The following is a 23,190-nucleotide window of genomic DNA, read 5'->3' as shown; positions in this document are numbered from 1 at the left end:
AAAGATCTGTTTCGAAACTAGCAAATATATGATTGATTTCTCATTTATTAATACAAAACAAACTGTACCATTTTGTGTGGTATCTTCCTTGCTTCACAAGTAAAGAACATGCAGGTCTTTTTTTTTCATTTTTCTTTTTTTTATAAATGCAAAAGAACATATGCAAATAATTTGTCCAAGTACCTATAAATTTTTAAAGAACATGCAGAAACGATTATAAGCAATTTCATCACCAAAAAAAAAAAAAAAAGAGGAAGTTTCATCTCCAACGTTGTCACTATAGTTGTGCTAAGTAAGCAGGCGGTTCGTTGAAATTGGTGTCGTCCGCAACCTTCTAGCATTGTTATTTTCTTTTTCTTTTTCTATCTTTTTTTCTGACTTTTATCTTTCAATTAATATTTAGAGTACAAAATAATGATTTTTTTAAACAAAGCGATATTCTATATTATTCTAATGTACAAGGAAGTGAATTGAACTCGAGTGCAAAGAAACGGGCAAACTATCTTAACTTGATGGTCTAACCCATATATGCAAATTTTCGTATACTTGTACATGCTCATTTTGTACGTTAAAAAATAACTGAGAGTTAATTACAAGACCATTTGATGAGCATAATTAAGTTTGGGGAGATTATGGGTCAAATTGAAAGTTAGAGTTAGAGACCAAAGTGACACATAGGAGGTAGGGGAATTAACTTAATTTTAGGATATGACACATAGGAGATAGGGAAATTACATCACATGATCTGTTTCAACGAGGGTTTATTATTTTGATTTTCAGACTTTTTCTTTAATACAAATATTTGGGGAGTGGAAGTCGGATCTCGAGTGAAGAGGTAAATACTCTTAACCAAATAGTTTGACCATTTATTTTTTTAATTTTTGGTTATATTGGAGGAAAGAAACTCCACTGACTTTGATCCTGGGTGTCATGGGAGAGGGGGAATCCACCACCACTGTGGTGGAACCCATTGGCAGTTCGACCATTTATTCGATACAAGGTATTTGGGTCTTTTTAAATCCCCAAGAGGTTACAATAGTTTTTTTTTGTGGTCAAAATAGTTGAGTTTTGCAAACTCAGGTGGAAATAGTTCTTGGCTCATGTAAATTGGTCAATATTTGTCGGATTAACCCAAGGAAAAAAACATTCGTCCAAAAACCAAAGTGAAGGCAATGCCATGGAAAAAACAGAAGACAAAATCAGCGTTCCCCTTGACTGCTTGGGTGCTTGTGAACTCCCTAAACACTTCCTATCTTCATTTCCTTCACCAATCCAACTAGCGTATTATATATGCTCTCAATTTGAGGGTGTGACGGGCACCCCACAAGAAATTCATGCACCACGCCGTCGATGCTGATCCAGCTGCAGCCAGGCTGCTTGTTGACCCCCTTCTCCCTCATAACCCACCTCAGGGCAGAGACATCACCCCATCGACGATCATATGCAAACGCATTAGCCAGCATTATGTAGCCTCCTGAATTGTCAGGGTCCGATCGAACCAGTTTGTTGGAAACATATTGAGCCAAGTCTACTCTTGAGTGGAGCAGGCAGCCCCCAAGCAGAGCACCCCACACAAAACTATTAGGCTCAAAGGGCATGGATGTTACAACCTCCAGAGCTTCTTCAACTAGGCCTACTCTTGCAAGCAGATCAACGTAGCAAGCATAATGTTCTAATTTCGAAGAAACAGAAAAGCTTGAGGTCATGTCGTTAAATATTTGACGTCCTTCCTCGGATAAACCAGAGTGGCTGCATGCACATAAAGCGCCAAGGAACGTACCCGCATTGGGTTGTAAACCAAACTCTTGGATTCTAGAGAATAGCCTCAAGGCCTCCTCTCCTTCACTGTTTACTGCAAGACCCATGATCATGGCATTGAATGAAACAATATCTTTGGAGACCATCTGATCGAAAACCTCTTTTGCTCTCTCCAAACTCCCACATTTTGAATACATGTCGATCAATGCAGTGGCTAGAATTCTGTTTGATCCTATCACACCTTTGCTTCCTTTAGATTTCAAGTACTCATGAACCCACCTGCCGAGGTCTAAATCACCAATTTGAGCACAAGCTGAAAGCACGCTGACCATTGTAACATGGTTAGGCCTATACTTGGGATCTTCCACCATTACGCGGAAAAGACTCAGAGACTCCATAGGAAAACCATTCTGAACAAATGCACCTATCATTGCATTCCAAGGAAGCACACTTTGCTTTCCATTATCAGAAATTTGATCAAATCGATCCCGACTCTTCTCAACCTTTCCCCACTTCCCATACAAATAAACAAGTGCAGTGTTGACAGAGTCACAACCAAACTTCTTAGCGTCAACGTTACTGACGACTTCGGATAGAATTGTAACCCATTTCTCAATATCAACTATGTCAAGATTTGAACACGCAGACAAAACACTAACCATTGTATCATCTTCTGGCCGCAAATTCTCATCAACCATCATTAAGAAAAGCCGCAAAACTTGTTCACTCTGACCTGACAGAGCATAACCAGCAATTAACGATGTCCAACAGCAAACGATACTCTTCTCAGGCATTTCATCAAACACCAAGCGTGCAGAACCCAAATCCTTAGGTCCCTTAGCATACACTGCAAGTAGGCTGGCACAGACAAATGAGTTGCAAAGAAACCCCATTTTCGTAACATGGGTATGAATTTGTTTGACATAACGAGAATTTTGAGAGCGAAAGCAGGCCTTGAGAAGGAAAGAGAAGGTGAAATCATTAGGGGAAAGCGACGTCTGCTTTAAGCTTTTGAAGAGGGAAAACGCATCGGAGAAGAGACCCTCCTCGGCAAAGACCCTGATAATGGCATTGAAAGGAAAAATGTTGGGTTTTTGGAGCTGATGAAAGACTCGGAGAGCGAGATGAGATGGGTAATGGCCAATGAGACGAGTGGCGATCAGGTTGTCCTGCTGAGCACCAACTTGAAAGACTTGAGCATGGATTTGAAGGAGACGAGGGTATGAAATACGACCCTGTAGGGAAGAAGCTAAGTCGGTGGAGATATTGAGATTGGCTGGGAGTGTATGAAGGTGAAGAGCAGACTGAGATGAGCAGCAGAAGCAACTTTGAAGCTTTTGACGAAATGAAAATTGTTTTCCTAACATGTTATCATTACATCCCACATCGGCTAGACAAGAGGTTTTGGGATTGTTTATAATTCAGCATGGAGACTTCACCCTATGACACCACTGGGCGAAGCGAATGGGCCACGGTTCTGTAAAAGGAACCAGACTCAGGAAAGTCCCCGGGCCCACTAACTGCAGAGATGCAGGCCTGGAAACAGGTAACCTCCGAGAACTTGGAGCCTTAATCGCCTTGTGCGATGGGCTGAGACACGTGTGGAGCCTCGGGCTTTAAGTCTGGAGCATCTTTGGCCGTATGTACAGTTATTCGCTTGGTCCTTTGGACTAACTGAACGGGGCTTACGATCCAGTGGTGTCATTTTTTATTTCGGCGAAACCAATTTGAATAGTATGCGATTTGAGGCCGAATTCGAATCAAATGGGAGCCCGCCTATCAATTATGATCATTTTGTTTGTGTTTTTTTTTTTTAAATGGTAGATTCCACATGACCAAATAAATAATGCATGCCAAATGGCAGACTTTTGTTGGTTTTATAATTCTGTGTCTATTTGCCATGATCATAATTGTTACCGCTAGTGGCGAAGTCAGGATTGTATGTATGGAGGGGTCGAACCGTAATACAAGTATAGAAAGAAAAAAATTCAATCTTACATCAATAATATATATATATATATAAGAAAAAATGGACATTTTTTAGAACTTTGTACTTAATTTCATGTATCAAAATGGAAAAGTCTACTGATAAAATCTCATTTCCCTTTAAACTATTTATTTTCTATTATCTTTTTTTTTTTTGTGTCAAACAGGCCCTAGAATACCTCCGCCCCTGGTTGTCGCGAGTCTGCAGCACAGTTTTCATGCTCAATTTGTATGTGCTAGGTGAATTACTTTATCTGTGACTACACATGTTATAGCAATGCCTACAATGCCGAAATGGGAGCAGTGAGCACCGCAGAGATGAACAAATTCGAGTTGAATCCAAATTTTAAACTGTATGTAACCACAAAGATTAAGCTAAGGTGTTGGAGAGAACCAAATTGATCATATTTCATTATTACAGTCACATAAGTCACATATGGGCCATAATATCATTTCTTTGCCTATTCGTTGGGAAATGTGGGTGAGATGAAGTTAGCATATCCTTCACAACAAATCAAGATTGATTTGATTCTAAGGCTTGGCTCTTCACTTCTTTGATGTGGCTGTCTATGTTGTTGGGCGCTTGTCGCTTCCATTTCCTTCGCCCAAAAGCATGTGGGTTGGAGCTAGACTGATTTTGGTGTGTAAATATCTCCATTCATTGTGACTTTTAGTTGCATCTAACAATGCCATTCTTATGATTATTTTGATTTTTCCTAATCTTTTGCAGGTGCTTCAGGGATCATACTACCATAATCAACCCTGGAGGAGTAAGACAAATGTTCTTCCTTGTGACAGAGCTATCATATTAGGGTTTAATGTTTAGGATTTAAGAAGTAAGACAAAGATGGTCATTAGGATTTGTATTTTGTGAGGGAGTAAGGTTTTGGTAGGGATTGTTTGGCAACATGGCGCTTTGAAAAACAATTAATAGGTTCCCCAAAGTAGGATCCCACTAGATATGATGGTTTTCATGAGGCGATTTGCAGCGGAGGTAGTTTTTGGGTAAGGTGTAGGAGGAAGGAACAATGGGGTTGCTGTTGTTTGATGCTGCTATAGTATTAAACCATTGATATTGAAGCCCAACCTCTTCCCGTCCCTGCCTCTTTTTTTTTTTTTTTTACTCATATAGAGAATCCGAATTAATATAAGACATCAACAAAAAGATTTGTAGTTTGAAAAAAAGAAAAGATTTAAGGATAATAAAAGGGGAAAAAAAGGGTATAAATCTTATCAATCTATTCTTGCATGAAATATGACCCTCACGAGCCAAAGTAGAATCAAATGTTTAAGATTTGCATAGTTTTTGCGAATTTAAATTGGATTTAATTTTCTATAATCTATGGATAAAACGTTCTGTTGGTAATGTCAAAAAATTGAGCATCTTGTTGTGGGCTTTTAGCCCCCACTTGTTACAATAAAATAAAATAAAAAAATTGAGCATCCTTTATTTTACAATAAGGATTTGAACTCTTCATTGGCATAATACACTTATGTTCCTATTAAAAAATGGAATGTTATTATATATTTTCATGTTAAGTATGACATTTTCGTAGCGGCGCATATAGATACCAACGCGTCTTTTTAATAAGAAACTAACTTGCATATATTATTTTTTTTAAGGAATTCACGACGTGTATTAGTATTGTTGTGACAACTCAATCTTCATGTTGTTTAAGTTGTTTATCTTTAAAAAAATTGAGTAATTCAATGCATACAAACTTAACTATCGAAGTTTTAGATGTCAATTCTCAATTGACATAAAAATGTTGTGTTTATTCATAATTAATTGCACTTACTCTTTTATATGAATTTGTCTATTGATATTGTATCTGTCCTTAAGTCAAATGCATATGATATATCAAGGTAGTTTGTTTCTAATACATGTATCTTGCTCCTTTACTTGTCGTAATATAAATCAACAAGGAGAGAACCCCTTCTATACGAAATACAGAGAATACTACACATATTTTACATGAACATATATGTTCTTAAACATTCATGTTCACAGTGGCAGAACTATTACTTTCAATTATTTTATATTATTCAATTTACTTAAGTTTACAATGTAAATAAGGAAGTACCCCTATTTGGATTCAAATAAAAATACTAGAAAATCAAATTCTCACCAAATCAAAATATTCTTCGTACTAAAATCCCATAAAATCCACCAAAAATTATCTTGAGAAAATGATTATGCAGAAAAATCATGTTTCATACTTAGTCAATATTTTTACATAAAACAATTTTTCATGTATGATATGAATGCATGAAGGGACCTAAGGTCAATCTAGATAAAAAAACCTTAGATGTTCAATCCACAAAGAGTTTTTAGTCTTTCAAAATCACACATCCGCTAAAAAATTCCTAAGTCCGCCTGTGGGTACATCTGCACACAACACGGATGCTAGGACTCGAATCCAGAACCTTGCTTGAAAGAGTAAATACTTCAAACCCCTACACTAGTGGGTCATTTGCTTGTAACTTTTAAAATTTGTTATATATGTACACTTTGAAAATTGTAACATAAAATTGATTGTTGTATGTAGTTGTATTTTTATATCTATTTTTTTTCATTATTTTCAACACAAGCATTTAATTAATCATTTCCCAATCCTGCTCCTAATTAATAATTTTTCTTAATAGAAAGCTAATTCTCGATATATACAAAAAAAAAATAGAAAGTTAATTTGTATACCATTCTGATATGGGATTTTTTTTTTTTTTCCAGTGTTTTGTTAAGAAGGGAATGAGGAGTCACAGATAAAACGTCCGAGAGACTTGCGCAATGGGCTGAGACACGTGTGGAGCCTTGGGGCTTCAAGCCCAAAGCATCTTTGGCTGAACAGGGCTTACGATCCAGTGGTGTCATGTTTTTTTTTTTTAAAAAAAAAAAATTTCACTTCTTTTTATTATAGCAGTACTTTTAGCAGTAAAAAGTTTACTCAACTATTGAGAGTATGTACTTTCATTTGATATATGAAGAATATGTAGTAATATATAATATTTTCTTAATTGCTTATGAAGAAAAATGATCAATCCACGAGTCCGTAAATAGATTGATTTGGATCAATTATACTGAACGAAACCAATTTGAAGCGTAGGTGGTTTGCATTTGAATCAAATCAGAACTTCCCTCTCCTCCTTTGCTACTGAATATATGCCATACTAGACAGTTTAGCCATCAAGTTCTAACAATTTTCAGGATCATACTGAATAAATGGCAGATTCCACATGACCAAATGTATAATGCATGCCACATGGCAGACTTTTGTTGTTTTTATAATTATGAGCCACCAAGGTTTAACAAAAAGCAAAGCATGTGTCTATTGCCATGATCATAATTGTTGCCACGAGTCTGTAGCACAGTTTTCATGCTCAATTTGTATGTACTAGGTGAATTACTTTATATGTGACTACAGATGTTATAGCAATGCGTACCATGCCAAAATGGGAGCAGTGAGCAGATGAACAAATTAGAGTTGAATCTAGATTTTTAAACTACATGTAAACACAAAGATTAAATAAGGTGTTGGAGAGAACCAAATTGGCCATAGTTCAGTAGTTTATAGCGACGAAGTTAGTATTTGAAAGACAAGAAATCAAGATTGATAGGATTCTGAGGCTATAATAGTCTTTGCAATAATTCATGTTGTCCAGTCATTATTGATTTTGTTAATATAGCAAATTGATGGGTTTCCATGTATTAATCCAGTGGTTACAATGCTAGCAAACATAAATTGTGTTTATGATTAGATTGAGGGTTATTTCAAGTGTGAAGGGAGGCATATGATACTCCTATTATGACTACATCATACATTGGGAAAGATTTGGTCAGCAAATGCATGCAGTTGTTCTTATGATTAGATTGAGGGTTATTTCAAGTGTGCGGAAGGGAGCCATAACTTAATGTCATAAACAATTTTTTTTCAATAACTAAAATTCACCATCAATAAATATGCAATGACAATCATAAATCAAACTCATAAAAATTTAAATGTTTCCATTTGATAAAGTTAAATGTTTTGTACAAAAATAAGCTCCTTGTGCCCCTATAAAGTCTCTTGTTGCCTCCAATAAGCAATCTGTGTTTAATAGAAAAAAAAAAATTGGCAATCACAAATTAAAGAGTAGTTGCACACAAATGTCATTAACAAATTAGATTATATTGCATTAAACACAAAAGCAACAACAAAAACATACCTGATTATCCAAAAATCATTCACATTGTATTTGCTGTCTTATTTGAAGAATTAAAATTATTACCAGAGCTTTTACCCCAGAAGAAAAAAAAAAACACAGCTAGTACAATACTAATGTCTGAAAATTGATCTTCTTGAATTTTTAGAAGAGAAATCATCAATCAAATGTTCATAATCAAGTTTTTCAAGAAGTTCACTTTCAATTGAAATCAAAGCTAGTCCATTTAATCTTTCTTGCGACATAGTTGATCGCAAGTATGGTTAAATTAAGCTTCACGTTGCCTATTTGTAAAAGGCTTTCTGTTTTTTTATTTTATTTAAATTTTATAATTATGTAAAGTTTGAATGCAAAAATAATATCAAAAAAGGCAGCAAGTAGAACGACCTCAAGGAGCATAGAACTCGGGCCCTTTTGCCAAGAGAGATGCGCTCCATCCAACTCCCCTAAACAAGCTGTTGTGCAAATATCTATACGCTACACTATATATACGATTCATATAATATTAATATATATATATAATATAAATATTTTTTTTTTTGGGGCCCTTAAAAATCAGGGGCCCTGTGCGGTGGCGCCACTTGCACCACCCCAGGGCCGCCCCTGACCATTGGTCATGAAGTTGTTAAATTTGTTAAGGTGGTTAGTTGGTAAGAAAGCAACTATATTAATTCATTAGTTATTCATCCTTGTAAGAAACAGAAACTGTTCTTGAATTAATCGAATAACATAGGCTTTCATCGACTAAGTTAAAATATTTTGAGTTTGGTAGAATGATAGGTTCTATCATTGGTATCAGACCAAGACTGACCCATACTTCCCTTCTCTTGTATGAATTGAACTAAGAACTATATAATACAATTTTGAATACAAATGAAAATTCCATACACAAGTGTATTTTGCTACACATACAATTATGCCTCACTTTGAGGCTCTGGTGTCATATTGAAAAGAACATATTTTGTATGCACTAATCAACACATCTATATACAAATGGATAGAAGGGAGACAAGCATTTATGCAATTTGGTTGCCATCAAGGGTATCACTTTCAGTATCGTTAGTCAGGGACAAAAGTTCCGTCAGCTCCATCCGATACTCAAGACCTTTGAGGTAGTGTCCTAGAAGCATGCACCTTCAGAAAAAGAAAAAACTGGATGAATGAAAATGGATGACAGGAGCATTTGTAGGACTATATCTTGAAAGTAATAGAACAAAGAATGGATTGAATAATGGCTTGTCGGGTCAAATTCCAAATTAGCACACAATAAAGTGCCCAACAGAAAAGGAATAGAATGGACGGAAAAAAAACCTTTGCATAATAAGAACAGAAAAAGGAGCTGGCCTAACCAGAAGAGGAGACGTGCTAGGTAGTCCCGCGTTAATGAAATAAGTGGCTGAAACTGAAGTGAAGTGTTCTCAACAAGTTCAGCACAATCTTCACTCCCAACATTTAATATTCCAGTTGAGGCATTATCAGATAAAGGAGGTGCCTTAGAATGCATCTTCGGTGAAAGGGTTGCAAGTAGACCGTGGATAACAGAGTGGATTATTTCTTTCAGTTCAGGTGATGTTGGTTCTGATAACTCAGCTACCTGTTCACAGAGTTTATTGTGTCAATCACAAGATATAAATCGGAAACAGCCCGGCCGGGGTTACTAGAAGAAGCTAAACTTGAAATTTTTTTACCCATAAATACCCCAAGGTTAGAGCACAACCATACGTCAGAGAAACATGGAGGAGGAAATCTGGTAGTGATTATCAACTATTGTACAATCTAATATACAGGAAGAAAAATTAGAAAGATCAATGTAGAATTATGTTACTGTAACCTGATCATGTCCAACGAGTCCGACAGTTAACCAAAAGCCACATCATCCCTATACATCCATGGACATGAATTAGACTATCACGTCAGCATATATTATTAGTTTAAAAGATGGGGGAAAGTGAAGGATTGCATTGATCTGGCTACTCAAGGAGTTTAGAGCATGATGAAGATTTAATAGTTTATGAAATCAATCAACCGGTGGAAAACGAGACACTATTTTCCGATGGTAGGATGGTAGCAATGCAACTGGTACTCTGAAATAACATCAGTAGTAAACCTGGACCTTTTTTCCAAGTTAAACAAAAAAATGTTAGGAATTGCTATGATGTGATCCTTGAAAAAGGAAGAAACAACACCATTTTGAATGTATAGAGAATAGGGAAAGGAAAGAAGGATGTCTGACCAACTGTTATTAATTTCACTTCTTTTTCTTATGTCATTTTATCAATAAAGGGGATTACGAGGAACTTCATTGATCAAGGTTGTAGGGTAAATCCCCTAGAGCAAAAAGTTTCATTAGGCTCCAAAGACATACTATTCACTGCAGGATGGTACTGGTGTACAAGAGCTAGCATTAAAAGGCTAATAATCACCAAATCTAATGTAAAGCCTGCAGTACCTACCCCCCGATCACTAGCATATGACTATGCACAAAGATCCACCATCAGCAATGCTGAATTCAACTACTATTTGGAAGACCAAACTAAGAAAATAACTTTTGAATGTTGTATTAAATGGAAACCTTTTCTGGCTGTAGTGATCTCAAATAGTCCAGCAAATCATTCTTTTCTTCTCCAACAAACTGTTGCATTTGAAGAGCAGCACTTTTTCTCTTGACATCATGGAGTTCCTTCAAGAAAACAAAAAAGGTAAACATGAGAATTCCTATGAAAAATGGAGAAAATCTCAATCATGCCAATGAAAACTCACTTGGAAATAGAAAAGAAATTCAAAACATACATGGTTTATTTTGTTTCTGATAACTGCAATTAAAAGACTGATTTTTTATCAGAAGAAAATTCAATCAGTATAAGCAAATGATAAAACTTTCTGGTTCTGGGGTACAAACTTGGGACTTGCATAAAAGACAGCATTATGGCCTTCTATATTGCGCAAACCCATCATTTCACTCTGCTGTACATGGGATGACCATTGGCATCCCATCAACTTTAGCACTAAACAATGACTCGTTCATACAGCCAACAAAACTTCCAAACCCAGCAACTTGAATTAGTAAACATGTGATCTCTAAATACAATTTTGCTGGGGCTAACACTTCCATTCCACCCTTGTTCTTCAATGCTTTTAACAAGTGCCTATCACTTTACCATTTCTGGAGTTAAGCATGGGGCAAAACTGAACATTACTTTAGATGCTTCCACATAAGAGCGTGATAAGCTGAGCTGATCACTGAATGAATCGTGAAACCCAACAAATTCATGTCATTAACTTGAACTTCTTTTCCTACCATGGAAGATTCCATAAAATGCTACTGAATACCTTTTTGACAGAAGATAAATGAGCCTGCAAATGAAGAACATATTGTAGAGCCTCAGGAGACACTTCACCAAGACCTTGAATATCAATATTCTCCAATGAGTCTTCAGTAACTTCTCCATCTTTGGATGAAAACTCATCTTTTGAAGGAAATTTGATTATGTTTGCACTTTCAAGCAACATCCCTTGCAAATCAACCTCAGAATTTTCTGGTGTTTGTTTTTCAAGTTTTGTGTCACACATATCAAAATTCCGTTCTAGGCAAAGCCTATATTCAGCATTCCTTAAGGTATACCTGCAATTAAAGAAGAAATTCTATAGGATGTCAAGTACACCTCCAGAATTTTGATTCACTTTTGTTCTTAATGAATACAAACATACTTTAAGTAACAACATCTAATAGTATGTCAATTTTAACTAGCTAATTGTTTGAGTATCAGTTCCACTGCATCAAATAACCACTAACATCAAACCTGTAATTGGCTAACGAGTGAAAAAAACTAAATACAGACCTTAATGGAAGAGAAGTAAACAATTTGACCAAACAATATTAGAGTTCTCTCTCAGAACAGCCAAAAAGGAGAATTACAAAACATAACTAAACTGTTGCATTGGATATAGAAGATTAACATACCCAGTCATCATTGAAGAAACCAACAACTTAGATAGAGGTTCCCATAAGGCCTCAATAAGAACTTGAAATTGATCAGATGGAAGTAATCCCAACATGCCCGAAATCGTCCTTTTCATGGCATCCACGGTAGTAGGTGGAACATCTTTCTGAATAAGGCTCACGTTCAAGGGTTCTATCTCTTGTATCAAATTCGAGAGAACTGATTTCTAAAAGAATGGGCAAATCAAACAAATGACAAGATTGCTGTTAAGAAATATATGTGCGATGGAGCTAAATGTCATTGAAGCATTGGGGGTTCGTCGAAACACACAAATGCAAATATGATAGGCAAGTTCATCGAAAAACTCGAAACTCGTTTAATTAAACAAATTCACAGCAGTATGTTATCATTCTATCAAGTTCTAAAACTTGATACTTCTCTCTCTCTACAGATGTGATATAATCAATAGAATTTACCCCCAATCTACAGAGTTTTATGAACACCAACGCTTTGAACTCACTGCCAATTCAGTCTAAATTCAGTCTAAATTCCATCTCTTTAACCGCAATTCTAGCTTAACAGTATGAACCAAGTTAACTTAAGCTAAAATTCGAGAGAAAAATAATAACTGACCTTGGATTTGGAGGATTGGATTGGGCGCGAGCTGCTTCTGGAGCTGAGATCGTCAAAAGGAGAAGCGGAGGAAGAAGCGAGAACTAGGCCTGAGAATCTTCTAGGTTTGAGGTTAGAGGTCGTGGTGGAGAAGATAAGAGGATGAAGAGGAGGAGGGCGCAGAGGAAGTAGAGGAAGAGAAGAAGAGAAGGAGACGAAGGAGGGAAGGGTCGCCATGGAAAGAACATTCACCACGGCACCACTGACCTTTCTCTCTCTCTTCTCTCCTCTCTCGCTCTTTCTTTCTTCCTCTGCCAAGTGCCAAAGCCCCTGTCCTTTAACCAACAGCAACCACGAAAACCATGAACCCAAGAAACCAAACGTTCGGGTCGACCCGCCTATTTCTTTTTCTCTTTTTTTTTTTAAATAAAAAAAAACAAATAGTGGGCTGGCTTCGAACCTTGTCCATTACCAATATTGGGTTGGGTTCTCAAGCAATGAATAATTTGGACGACGAATTGCTCTGAATAAAATCAACATATCATTAGTTTGTTAGTTTGTTAAGTTCAAAATAAAATGTTCACTTGCCTCGTGGAAACAACAAAATCCATATAAATTTGGTATCCGAGTTCAGAATTGTGTCCATAAACATGTTGCTTTGAGTCTTTTTAATGTAAATCACAAAAATCATAAACCTTCAAGAAATCGGTTAACAATAGTATGAATCAAACTAATAACATTTTTCTACATTTAAAAATATAAACGGATACATAAATTACAACCTTAGAATCGTATTTCAAACTTCTCGAAACTAGAATTCTGATATCATATTAAACAACTCAAATGCTTAAAGGTTGAAAAATAAGTGAGGAACATGTAGCTTTTTATCTAAGTTGTTTCGATTATGGAATCCATTGTCTGCAGACATGACAGCCAAAAAATTGAGCTTTGCATTCAATGACTCAGCACAACTATCTATAATGTATCTACTTCGTAATGCCATTGATGCCAACAAAAAAGGAGGAAGGATATATTTGACTAAATAATATGCAAGAGCCATTTAAACCTTTCTGAGGTGTACACGCGTCCCTTTGTGATAGGTCCATAGTGCGTGCCCTTATAATTTTCCATGCATCAAATCAAATCAACATCACACACTATAACCAGGTATGAGGAGACAATCTAGATCAGTTTGCCACTTTGGCTTTTCTGGAGCAATCAAATTGTCTCTCATTAACACGTGGCATATTCACCTAAGGAGGAGTGGATGCTATTTCCCCAAAATCTCTATTGAAATTATGTTAGAGTATATTGCAATGGGGTAAGGCGTTTGACAAAAATCCTTTAAGAGGATAGGGAGGGGGAAAATCTTGTATGTAAAATATCTTCTATATTTTATTTGAGGATAGGCTAGTTTGGTGTTCATGAATGAATCATGGTGTGATTAATTGTTTGATTATTATAATTTTGGGTTTTACTGATCTTCATTTTGGGTTTCTCTTTGTATCTTTGTTTTCAATATAGAAATTATAACATACACATGATTGGTGGTACTGTTGCAGCATGACTTGGTAAATGTTTTGAACTTCTACATTTTGCCAGTTGCATAAAAAATTCATGAATCTGTCGCTGTCTACATTTACATGTATTTTGTTAAATCTAAACTGTTTTAATAATTTAACCACTTAATTTATAGCATATCATCAAAGTTGATTGAGTGACACAAAATACAAGTGTGATAGATGTTTAAGTATTGGCTAAAGCTGACCATGTAATGTGAGCAAATAAGGCAAAGAGAAAAACGACACGACCATGTGAAAAGCAAGTGCAAGGCAACAATAACTTAGTTAAGTTGGCTAATCGTAGTTTCATTTCAATGAGCACTTTAAACTAAGTGATATGGTTGGATACACAAAAGACACTTATCATTAGATTTAGGTACTGAAGTAAGTTGATAAGGTTCTTGTTGTCACCAATTGGTCTTAGAATTTAAGCAGAAGAGGTCAACTTGTTGTATCATTATATTGATAACCCCATTTTACTGCATGGGTAAGAGACTCACATCCGCTTGCCCTTGTGGTTTGAACTTGATAAAATCCAAGCTAATGCTTGTGATTGAGCCAAAGTCACATGAGCCCTGTGGTCCATCTTCAAATACATGGGCACACAACCATTTGTGTCCCCAATTGTGGGTCTTGATTTTATTTATTTTCTGATAGAATACAAATTTATATATAATTGTGTTTGAGTCTTGTAGTTTAAATAATTAAAAGTATTTATTTTTGAATCTAAGATTTTGTGTTCGGTTTTTTCTTTTTTAATATTAGTTTGATATCCGAAAACTATATATCATTGCTTTATCAAATTATTTATCATTACCTTACAAAGAAATTAAAACCGCAGATCTGCCTGCATATATATATACTTCAATTCATTAGCAATCAATTTTGAACAAGGTGAACTTCGATAGTTACCCACAACAAAGGCATAGAATATTAACCTTGTTATTATCTTTCTTCCATGAACAAGACCCACGTGATAAGAGCGTGCATTTCAAAAACAGCATAAAAAGACACTCACTTTATTTCATTGCCAGGTGATAGCAAATCCATATTAAAAAAATACAAATGCTTGAGTAAAACTGTAAAAATATTATATAATTTCATGAAGCCCCCAATTTTCTACATGTTTTACATAAGGCGTGTGCCTTTCTTAAGCCTAATTTAATTACCAACCAATATCGACCAAGGAGCCACGCAGCTGTGTACTTTTTGTTGGGGCATACTTTTTCTAAGTTCTATCTTTCCTTATCTCTTGTTTGTGCAAAGAATGTAAAAAACAGGTTAACATGGTTCAGTCCAGTAAAAGATAGTTTTGATTTATAAATTATAGATTTCAGATTTGAATCCCATAAAAGATAGTTTTGATTTATAAATTATAGATTTCAGATTTGAATCCCCATAGTATTTTTGTTGTGTATAACTAATGTGAGCATCTTAAGTGGACTAATGTGATGCCAAAACCATGTGATACCAACAATGTATATTGTTAATTGCCCAACCTAAATGTTAAGAATATCCACTGACATATCCAGTTAAGAATTTCTTTTTCATACTAGTGAAGTATAACTGAATTCTTCCGTATTGACCTATATGGGAAGAGATTCAAAACTCTCAGACACTCAATGAATATTTATGTAAATTCTCCTTCCTCAATTGCTTGTACTAAAAAAAGAAAAAAAGGAATCATTTTTTTTACAACATTTGTCTTAAACTTTGTTTTTAAATCTCTCTTGTCTTAAACTTTGGGAACCAACCCATTATATATATGCCAAATACCCTTTCCTTTTCCTTATCAATTTGTTAGGCAAAGATGTGGAGGCCTTTGTCATAATGTGTAATGCATTGAATTGAATGGATGATGACACATAAGTCCAAAACCAAAAGCTAGTGACTATGAAGGCAACCATTCATGAACAAACACCTTGAAAAGAAAAGTTACATTTTCATTCTTTCCACGAGTGAACTGAACCAAACTACGAAACCTGACCCTTGAAACGTCCTAATCCAACTTACACTTTTCATATATAACTAAATCTTTCCACAGAAAAAAGAACCTACCCATAAAAATATCCCAAATAAAAAAAATTAATTATTATATTTATATTAGAAGGACCACCTCGTTGACTTCCTTTTTTGTTTTTTTACCGTCTCCTTTCTGGGGTCCAATGCGGTAAAGATGGGCTAAAATGCTTAGAAACCACCCTAGAGTCCAGTAACTCCATTATCGGGGTAAAATTCACACACCTCGGCACCTTATACTGGTTGATAGACGCCCCTCTCGAGATCGCGTAATCCATCAACTCCTCAAACGTGCCGCTCTTCACCACACGTATCTCTAGCGGCCCGATCGAGTTGTCCGCGACTCGGCCTTGTCGGTAAACCGAGTTCAGCGATTCCTCCATCGCCAAGCAGCACTGACTCATCACCGAGTCGACCGACTCGGTCTCCAAGTTTGCCGAGTCCTTCACCAGCAGCTCCCAGTAGATCACATAGTGCCCCGGGATCGTCGTCGTGTCGGCGTAGCTCGTGTACTCGACGACGCTGGCGTTGAAGGATCGGAGAAGCTTCGAGGCGTTCTCGACGGCGAGTTGCAACTCGGCCTCGTCGGTCTTGTCCGAGTCGATGCTGAGCAGCACGTTCTTCCTCCGTACGAAATGGAACTGCGGCGCCGAGTTGTGGAACCCAGTGACTCGGAGGATGTCGCCGACTCTGTACCGGTACAGTCCGGCGTAGGTGGTGATGACGAGCTCGTACTCTCTCCCGACCTCGACGTTGACCAGGTCAACGAGTCGAGTCGCCATCGAATCGCCGCGACTCGCCGAGTTGGGATCGTAAGGCAGGAACTCGAAATAGGCCATGTTTGGCATTATGGTGTAGGAAACTTCGGACGGTTTGCACATCGGGTTGAGATTGAGTCCGAAATAGCATTCGGAGGAAGCATACATAGTGCAAGCCATCGGCAAGCCGCCGCTGTAGTACTCCAAGGTCGGAATATATTGAGCCATTGCTCCGGTTACGATCACGTCCAGGTATTTGGTGTTTGGCCATATCCGGGTTAAAATCCCATCCCAGTTTTCATCTCCGCATTGTTTGGACACGAAGTCCGCCAGCTCTGAGTCGGGTTTTAAAATCCCGTCCATACAGGACTTCAAATTAGGTTCGGTTATTTTCGGGTTGAGAGTTCCGGTTCGGATGTCGTTCACCAGCTGCTGCCAGTTGAGCTGGAGGAAGCGGATGGCCCGGAGAAGACCCGAGGCGAAAACGGCGCCGAGTCGGAGGACTTGGTTGCGCTCAAGGAGACCGCAGAGCATTTGGGCGTACATGCTCTGGAACGAGTCGGGGCAGAGAATGGCCTCGTTGGGGCTCGTGTAGACATTGTACGGGTCGTACGGGCGGGTCTTGAAGTGCTCGCTCTTGTAGTAACTGGTGAGAACGGGTCGGGCCAAGAGCCCGCCCGGCGTCTTGGTTTCGGACTTGACGAACAGAAAGTACAGGCCCTTGCCTTTGTCCAGTCCAGGCACACAACTGTTCCATTCACCATTTAAAAAATAAATTCAGTCTTCGAAAAAAAATTAAAATTATTATTATTATTATAACGCGTATTTTAATTATTTAATTATGTAAAAAAATTATAATTAAAAAAACTTACAGGTTCATGACGGGCATGAGAAGGCTGTATAATAATTGACGGCGATCTAACTCCTCCTGAATTGTTGGCATGAGCTTCCTCTCTCCGGCTGAAGTCCCAGAACTGTAATTTTCCATGCAAAATAACTAAATAATTAATTTTCAAACTAAGAAAAATTAATTACATGAGTTGATTAATTTTGAAATAATTAATTAATTACCTTGTGAGGAATTCAGAGATTGGATGAGCTGACAAGATAGGAGAGCGATCTCCATTGGCGATACGTTGGATTTCGGGCTGGAGATCCTCGTAGGAAATGATCGGCAGTTTCGATTTGAACGTTTCGCGGTCGGTGGCGCCGCCGAGTTTGTATCTTTTGAGGTACTCAGTCTCGGCGTTTCGAGCCAGTATCTCGGCCAGCACCCGCTCTTGCACGAGGTCGGCGTTTCGGGTTGTTTCTTCAATGAATTTCAGCGCCTTGGCGTCTTTCTCGCAGGCCGGTGGCCCGAGTGGAGAAAGTGAAGAGTCGACGGCCATTTGAAGATAAGATTTTGAAGTGCGAGATTGTCAATTAAAATGAAGGAAGAAGGAAGAGTTTTATTACGTGTTGTGTTTTGTTGATTCGAACGGAGAAGATAAGGTGAAGAAAGAAGGAGAGGAAGAGAAGTGTGGAGTTTGTTTGTGTGTTAGGTAGGTGTAGTGAGATTGTGGAGTGGGATTGGGGGATTTATATAGGGAGGGAGGAGGAAGGCGGGAGTTTTGAGAGGTGGGCCCACGGAGGGTTGGGAGGGGGGCGAAGCTGACGATGGGAAATACGGAGAGAGCCGTGGAAAAGTAAAAACCAAAGGCTGGTCTGGGAGAAGAGGGACAAAGTGGGGCCCACAACACGTAGACATGGCCTGAAATGAGGCAGGCATGTGGGGTTAGGTCACCCGCCATGTCAGCGTAGCCAAAGGGGTCGAGAGAGACCCCTTTTTTTTTTTTTTTTTTTTTTCGCGAAAGGGGTCGAGAGAGACCTTGAGCGGGGTATTTCGTAATTTCGGAGGCCCAGTAAGGGAGTGTGCATATATTTTGGAAGGTCATACGCGTCAGCCAACCACGCGGACTGTTCCGGGGTAAAATGTTGGGCATGGACAGCGATGGATGGCCGGCACACCAGGCAGTTTCTCCTGTTGTAGGCCCCAAAAAAAAAAAATAAATAACAAAAAAGAATTGTCACGTGAGTCATTATGTAAATCACAAAACAAAAAGGGAACGAAAAAGCAAATTTGGTGATTATCCATCTTCATCTTCTTTTTGTTTGTTGTATTAATTTTGTCATTAATTATATCTCCAACAGTCTCATTGTCTCAAGTACTTTAAACAAAAAAACAAACATGCTAAATTAATAAAATTAGGCATAAGAATAAGCTGCATCTTCATGTGCATGCATTCTTCTTTTTCTCAACTCAAATTCAATTCATATTCATGCAGTTCCACTGTCAGTGTGATGTGCAACAGTTATCTGTATTATGTTTGATGCTCCAAGTTCTTGTCTCTTAATTGAAAGAGACACAGACACTAAAGCAAAGGTCCAAATTCTTTTCACGTGTATATCTTATATATATGTGAGCGTGCAATAAAATTTCATAATTCACAGGTCGATCGAGTAGAATCGGTTTACTATGCTCTTATTCGAGTTATCATGTGTTATCAATAAAATTATTATCGTTTCTAATAAAAAAAAGAGAAAGAAATTAATCATGGTAATCAACGGGGGCACATGAACTACTAAAACTAAAGGGAGACTGCTGCTAATAACCGTCACAATCATAAAATAAAAATGAGAATCTTTTCATTTTCGTGTCAAATAATAATAAGAATCTCTGATATTTTTTTATGCGTCTCTGCCGACATTTCATCATCCTCTTCCTGTTGGTCTTCCACATGTATTTAATACACCCCACAAACTCAGCATCTTTTTTAGAATTTAGTTTACTTTTTTTCTTCCTCCTCTTCGATGATGACGTTGCATATTATTGTAATATTCTATAATTTTTCTTATAATTTTATTAATTAAATCGAATATAATATTGTGCATGCTTTGGGTCAGTCGGGATGACCAATCGCAGCAGACACCATTTGAATGAAGAATGCTCACGAAATTGTGGAAAAAAAAATAAAATAATTCAAAGTTGTTGAGAAAACTCCAAATTATGCCATCCAAGTAACTAATTTTCATAGACTTTTATCTCTCTTTGCATGCAACACACTATGTGAGGAAATAAAAAACCAATAATTATATTGCGGTGCCGTGAACCAACAGCCACACGCCACAATTTCTTGCCGGATTTGAAGAGCTTGTTTTGGCCGGTGTCAAAATTTGGGGGCATACAAAATCTAAAGTGCTCTATCCAATTCCTCATCTAGGGGGTTTTTTTTTTCAACAGTCAAATTGTGTGGCAAGGAGTTTTGACTGGAAGGGGAAATAGGGTTTGCTTTATTTGTGAGTTAGGTTTTCATGGAAAAAGAATGGCTGTAGAGACCTTGACTTCTCAACAACTTTATGCCCTGGCAAGGCTGCAAAAGATAGAGACACGTAAAGGAGCTTTTCTTTTCAATTTGTTTGTTCAGCCATATTTGAAATAAAAAAGGGACCACGAAACAGTAATTAGTATACATCATTAGGCTAAATTCAGCTTACATCATTATTTTATTATCATAATACATTTCTATGTTTGCTCTGAATTGATTAAACATAAGACTGACCAGCTCTCTCTTTCTGTCTCACTCATTTCAGATAATAGCGATAAGTTCGTACTAAAGATGTTTGGCTTTACAAAGCTAAATTTAAAACACAATGCATGCATATATCATGGGCGGGGGAGGGGCATACATCAAATTAATTAATTAAAATATGAACATCCGTACGTTATTATTCGCACATTATTATTGTGCATTGTAATTATTCGTAATTTAATAATATACATAACATATCAAACTGTATGATAAGAAAATATTAAGGTTTAAATACAGGTTGATTTATTGAACAACATATAACTCATGCGTTTGGGAGACCGGAAGCGGATTGGTTGGACAATAATACCTACTTGCATGAATAAACAATTCAGGTAGTCTTAAGTGCAACAGATCAAAAAATTGTTGCAAGGAAAATTCTAGGTTTGTACTGTTCTGCAGAAAAAAATTATTTATTAGAACACAAGTTGGACGACAGGACCTAATTAAGTAGTATAACAAAGATTAACAAGTATTTTACAGTTCTTTAATCCAAGCTTTCGAGGTGCTTCTGACTAGGAAGCTTGCATATGCTTGTGATCCTTCTTTTGTTAGCAACTAATTAATCTTGCAGACAAAGTCACAAACTCCAATTTGGTGGATATTAATTCCTGTTTCCTGTTCAAGAATGGAAACCAAGAACATGTTCTGATTCAAAATAAAATACTGAAACTAGGGTTAGCAGGATACAAAAGAAAATTAAGGAGAGCAAAGTTTGGTCTGCAGAAGCGATCTGAGGTGAAAATTAAAATAAAATAAAATAAATTTCGTGATTAATAAGTGAATGACGGACGAATGTTTCAAACGTCTAAATTAGTCATCTTGGTCGGTTATTAGATTAAGACCACAAAACTTGATTAGACTCAGAGATGATCAATTTCAATCATGAAAACCGACTTTCTGGCCGTACAAACTAATTATTAATTGAAATACGGAACACTTCATATATATCTTGTTAGCTGGCCATTAATTATTTTGGGTATTAATAGTATTACCCCAGTTCCAACTTGGTCTTAAACCTAAAAATTATAGCTACTTGTTTGTACAAATATATTTTATTTTTCAAAAGAAGTTTATTGAACGAACCCCATTTACTAATCACAATATTTAGGGCACAACTTAGGTGTAATTTTTCATAAAATACCTTAGGTGCATTGACACGAGCGTATATAATCATACTCATTATAGAAGTAGCACCAACACAAGATATTCGTTGATCACATTATATCTCGACACGTATAGTAAGAAAGTTTTAGAAAATCTTAAATGTAAGATTATACGTAAAGACTTTTCATCACGAATGTCACGACCAAACTCACCTATAGAAGAAACAAGAGACATGACCATATCACACACTCGTGAAAATATATGATCAACATTCAACCCATAAAGATGGTACATTTAGCATTATTGGATTTAGTCTTGAAAGTGCGAGATGGACCCCAAAAAAGGGAATAATAGTCTTTTGAGAAATTGAAGAGAAAGGAAGAGTTTGATTTGATTAGTCGCAGAGTGGAGCAAACGTGGTACTAATAAGGAAGGTGGGTTGGAAGGTGAAAACCAGCAGCAGGCAGCCAGCAATTTCAAATTTTGACTCGAAAGTCAAAAGTCGTCCGTGCAATAAAATAGTTCCGCACTGCACGTGGAAATTTTGTAAATGCGCAATGCGCATCCTCGGCGTTAATGATGTTTCCTCGTTGCCGATTCACGCGGCAAATGACGGTGGCGATCTAACATGCGCACGCAGCGCAGCACAGCACAGCACAGACCGCTGGTTTCCTGACGACTTCGCAAGTCTCCGTGGATTTTCATTTCCAGTCTCCAGTCAAAGTCAGTAATTTCCTCCTCCAGTCCAAAGGTAACAGTGCACGCTGCATTGCATTTGCATGCATAAATAATGATTCTTGCCGTGTTAATTAATTTAATCATATAAACTTACACTCAAATTAACCAATACACAACACATGGATAAGGACAAAACGGGAAATTTAGAAAACAAACAATTTTTTTCCAGCACATTAATGACTTTTAGCCTCCTTTTAAGATATAGGCATATATTCTATCAAGCATAAGTTAAATGTGTGGCTCTTTCTTAAGTTTTGTTGTCCTTAGAGGAGGCATATTGTCCTTACCCTGGACTAGGGATTGAACCTATCCTAGACGCTAGATAGAGCAATTAGTGCATAGTCATGATTTGCCTACCCTTTGTACGGGGAAAATAGCAACAGGTAAGTTTGTGACCAAGGCAAGTCCTATGGATTTCGGGGCATAATTTATTCGGCTTTTTACTAGTAGACTCATTTAAATACGACATATTATACAAAAATCTATATATAATTTATTTGTTGAGAAAAACTCAAAACTAGTCACTTGTTATTTTCTAATTGGTTTTAAGTGAGTTAGAATTTTCTAAGAACTAATTAGAAAATGACAAGTGACTAATTTTGGAGTTTTCTCTCCAAATAAATTATATATGAGTTTTTGCACAATATGTCGTGTTAAAATGGACTTATTTGTAAAAATCTATAATTTATTTTAGTTTATTTTCAAGTGTTGGAAGAGGTTCCAAATTCGAATAATAATATAGTAACTTACACATGTCTAGTCGTACCTGCTCGATGAGCCTTAAATTCGGGCCTTATAGGCATGGACTTTTATGGACACAAAACACTTAGAGTTTTTACATGATACATATCATTAGTAGACGATCACAAATTTCCAAACGTTT

General features: G+C 36.9%; 3 protein-coding genes across 3 annotated transcripts; all 3 read right to left on the bottom strand.

Moving 5' to 3' along the window:
- Positions 1-942: 942 nt before the first annotated feature.
- LOC117637843 (pentatricopeptide repeat-containing protein At1g08070, chloroplastic-like) lies at positions 943-3,130 on the bottom strand. Its single transcript, XM_034372883.1, has one exon. The coding sequence runs from the start codon at positions 3,123-3,125 to the stop codon at positions 1,239-1,241; it is 1,887 nt and encodes a 628-aa protein (XP_034228774.1). The 5' UTR covers positions 3,126-3,130; the 3' UTR covers positions 943-1,238.
- A 5,628-nt stretch (positions 3,131-8,758) lies between these two features.
- Positions 8,759-12,830, bottom strand: LOC117637348. The gene is made up of 6 exons (XM_034372218.1): positions 12,519-12,830; positions 11,906-12,111; positions 11,275-11,566; positions 10,517-10,624; positions 9,294-9,538; positions 8,759-9,078 (listed from the first exon to the last, which is right to left on the bottom strand). The coding sequence occupies exons 1-6, from the start codon at positions 12,732-12,734 to the stop codon at positions 8,961-8,963; spliced, it is 1,185 nt and encodes a 394-aa protein (XP_034228109.1). The 5' UTR covers positions 12,735-12,830; the 3' UTR covers positions 8,759-8,960.
- Positions 12,831-15,927: 3,097 nt separating this feature from the next.
- On the bottom strand, positions 15,928-18,385 carry LOC117637335 (probable indole-3-acetic acid-amido synthetase GH3.1). The gene is made up of 3 exons (XM_034372202.1): positions 17,908-18,385; positions 17,709-17,810; positions 15,928-17,584 (listed from the first exon to the last, which is right to left on the bottom strand). Exons 1-3 carry the CDS (start codon positions 18,222-18,224, stop codon positions 16,201-16,203), a joined length of 1,803 nt encoding a protein of 600 aa, XP_034228093.1. The 5' UTR covers positions 18,225-18,385; the 3' UTR covers positions 15,928-16,200.
- Between the last annotated feature and the right edge of the window lie 4,805 nt (positions 18,386-23,190).

This window comes from Prunus dulcis, chromosome 8 (assembly GCF_902201215.1).
Source record: "Prunus dulcis chromosome 8, ALMONDv2, whole genome shotgun sequence".
Lineage (NCBI taxonomy): Eukaryota > Viridiplantae > Streptophyta > Magnoliopsida > Rosales > Rosaceae > Prunus > Prunus dulcis.
This window is presented reverse-complemented; position numbering and strand designations above follow the sequence as displayed.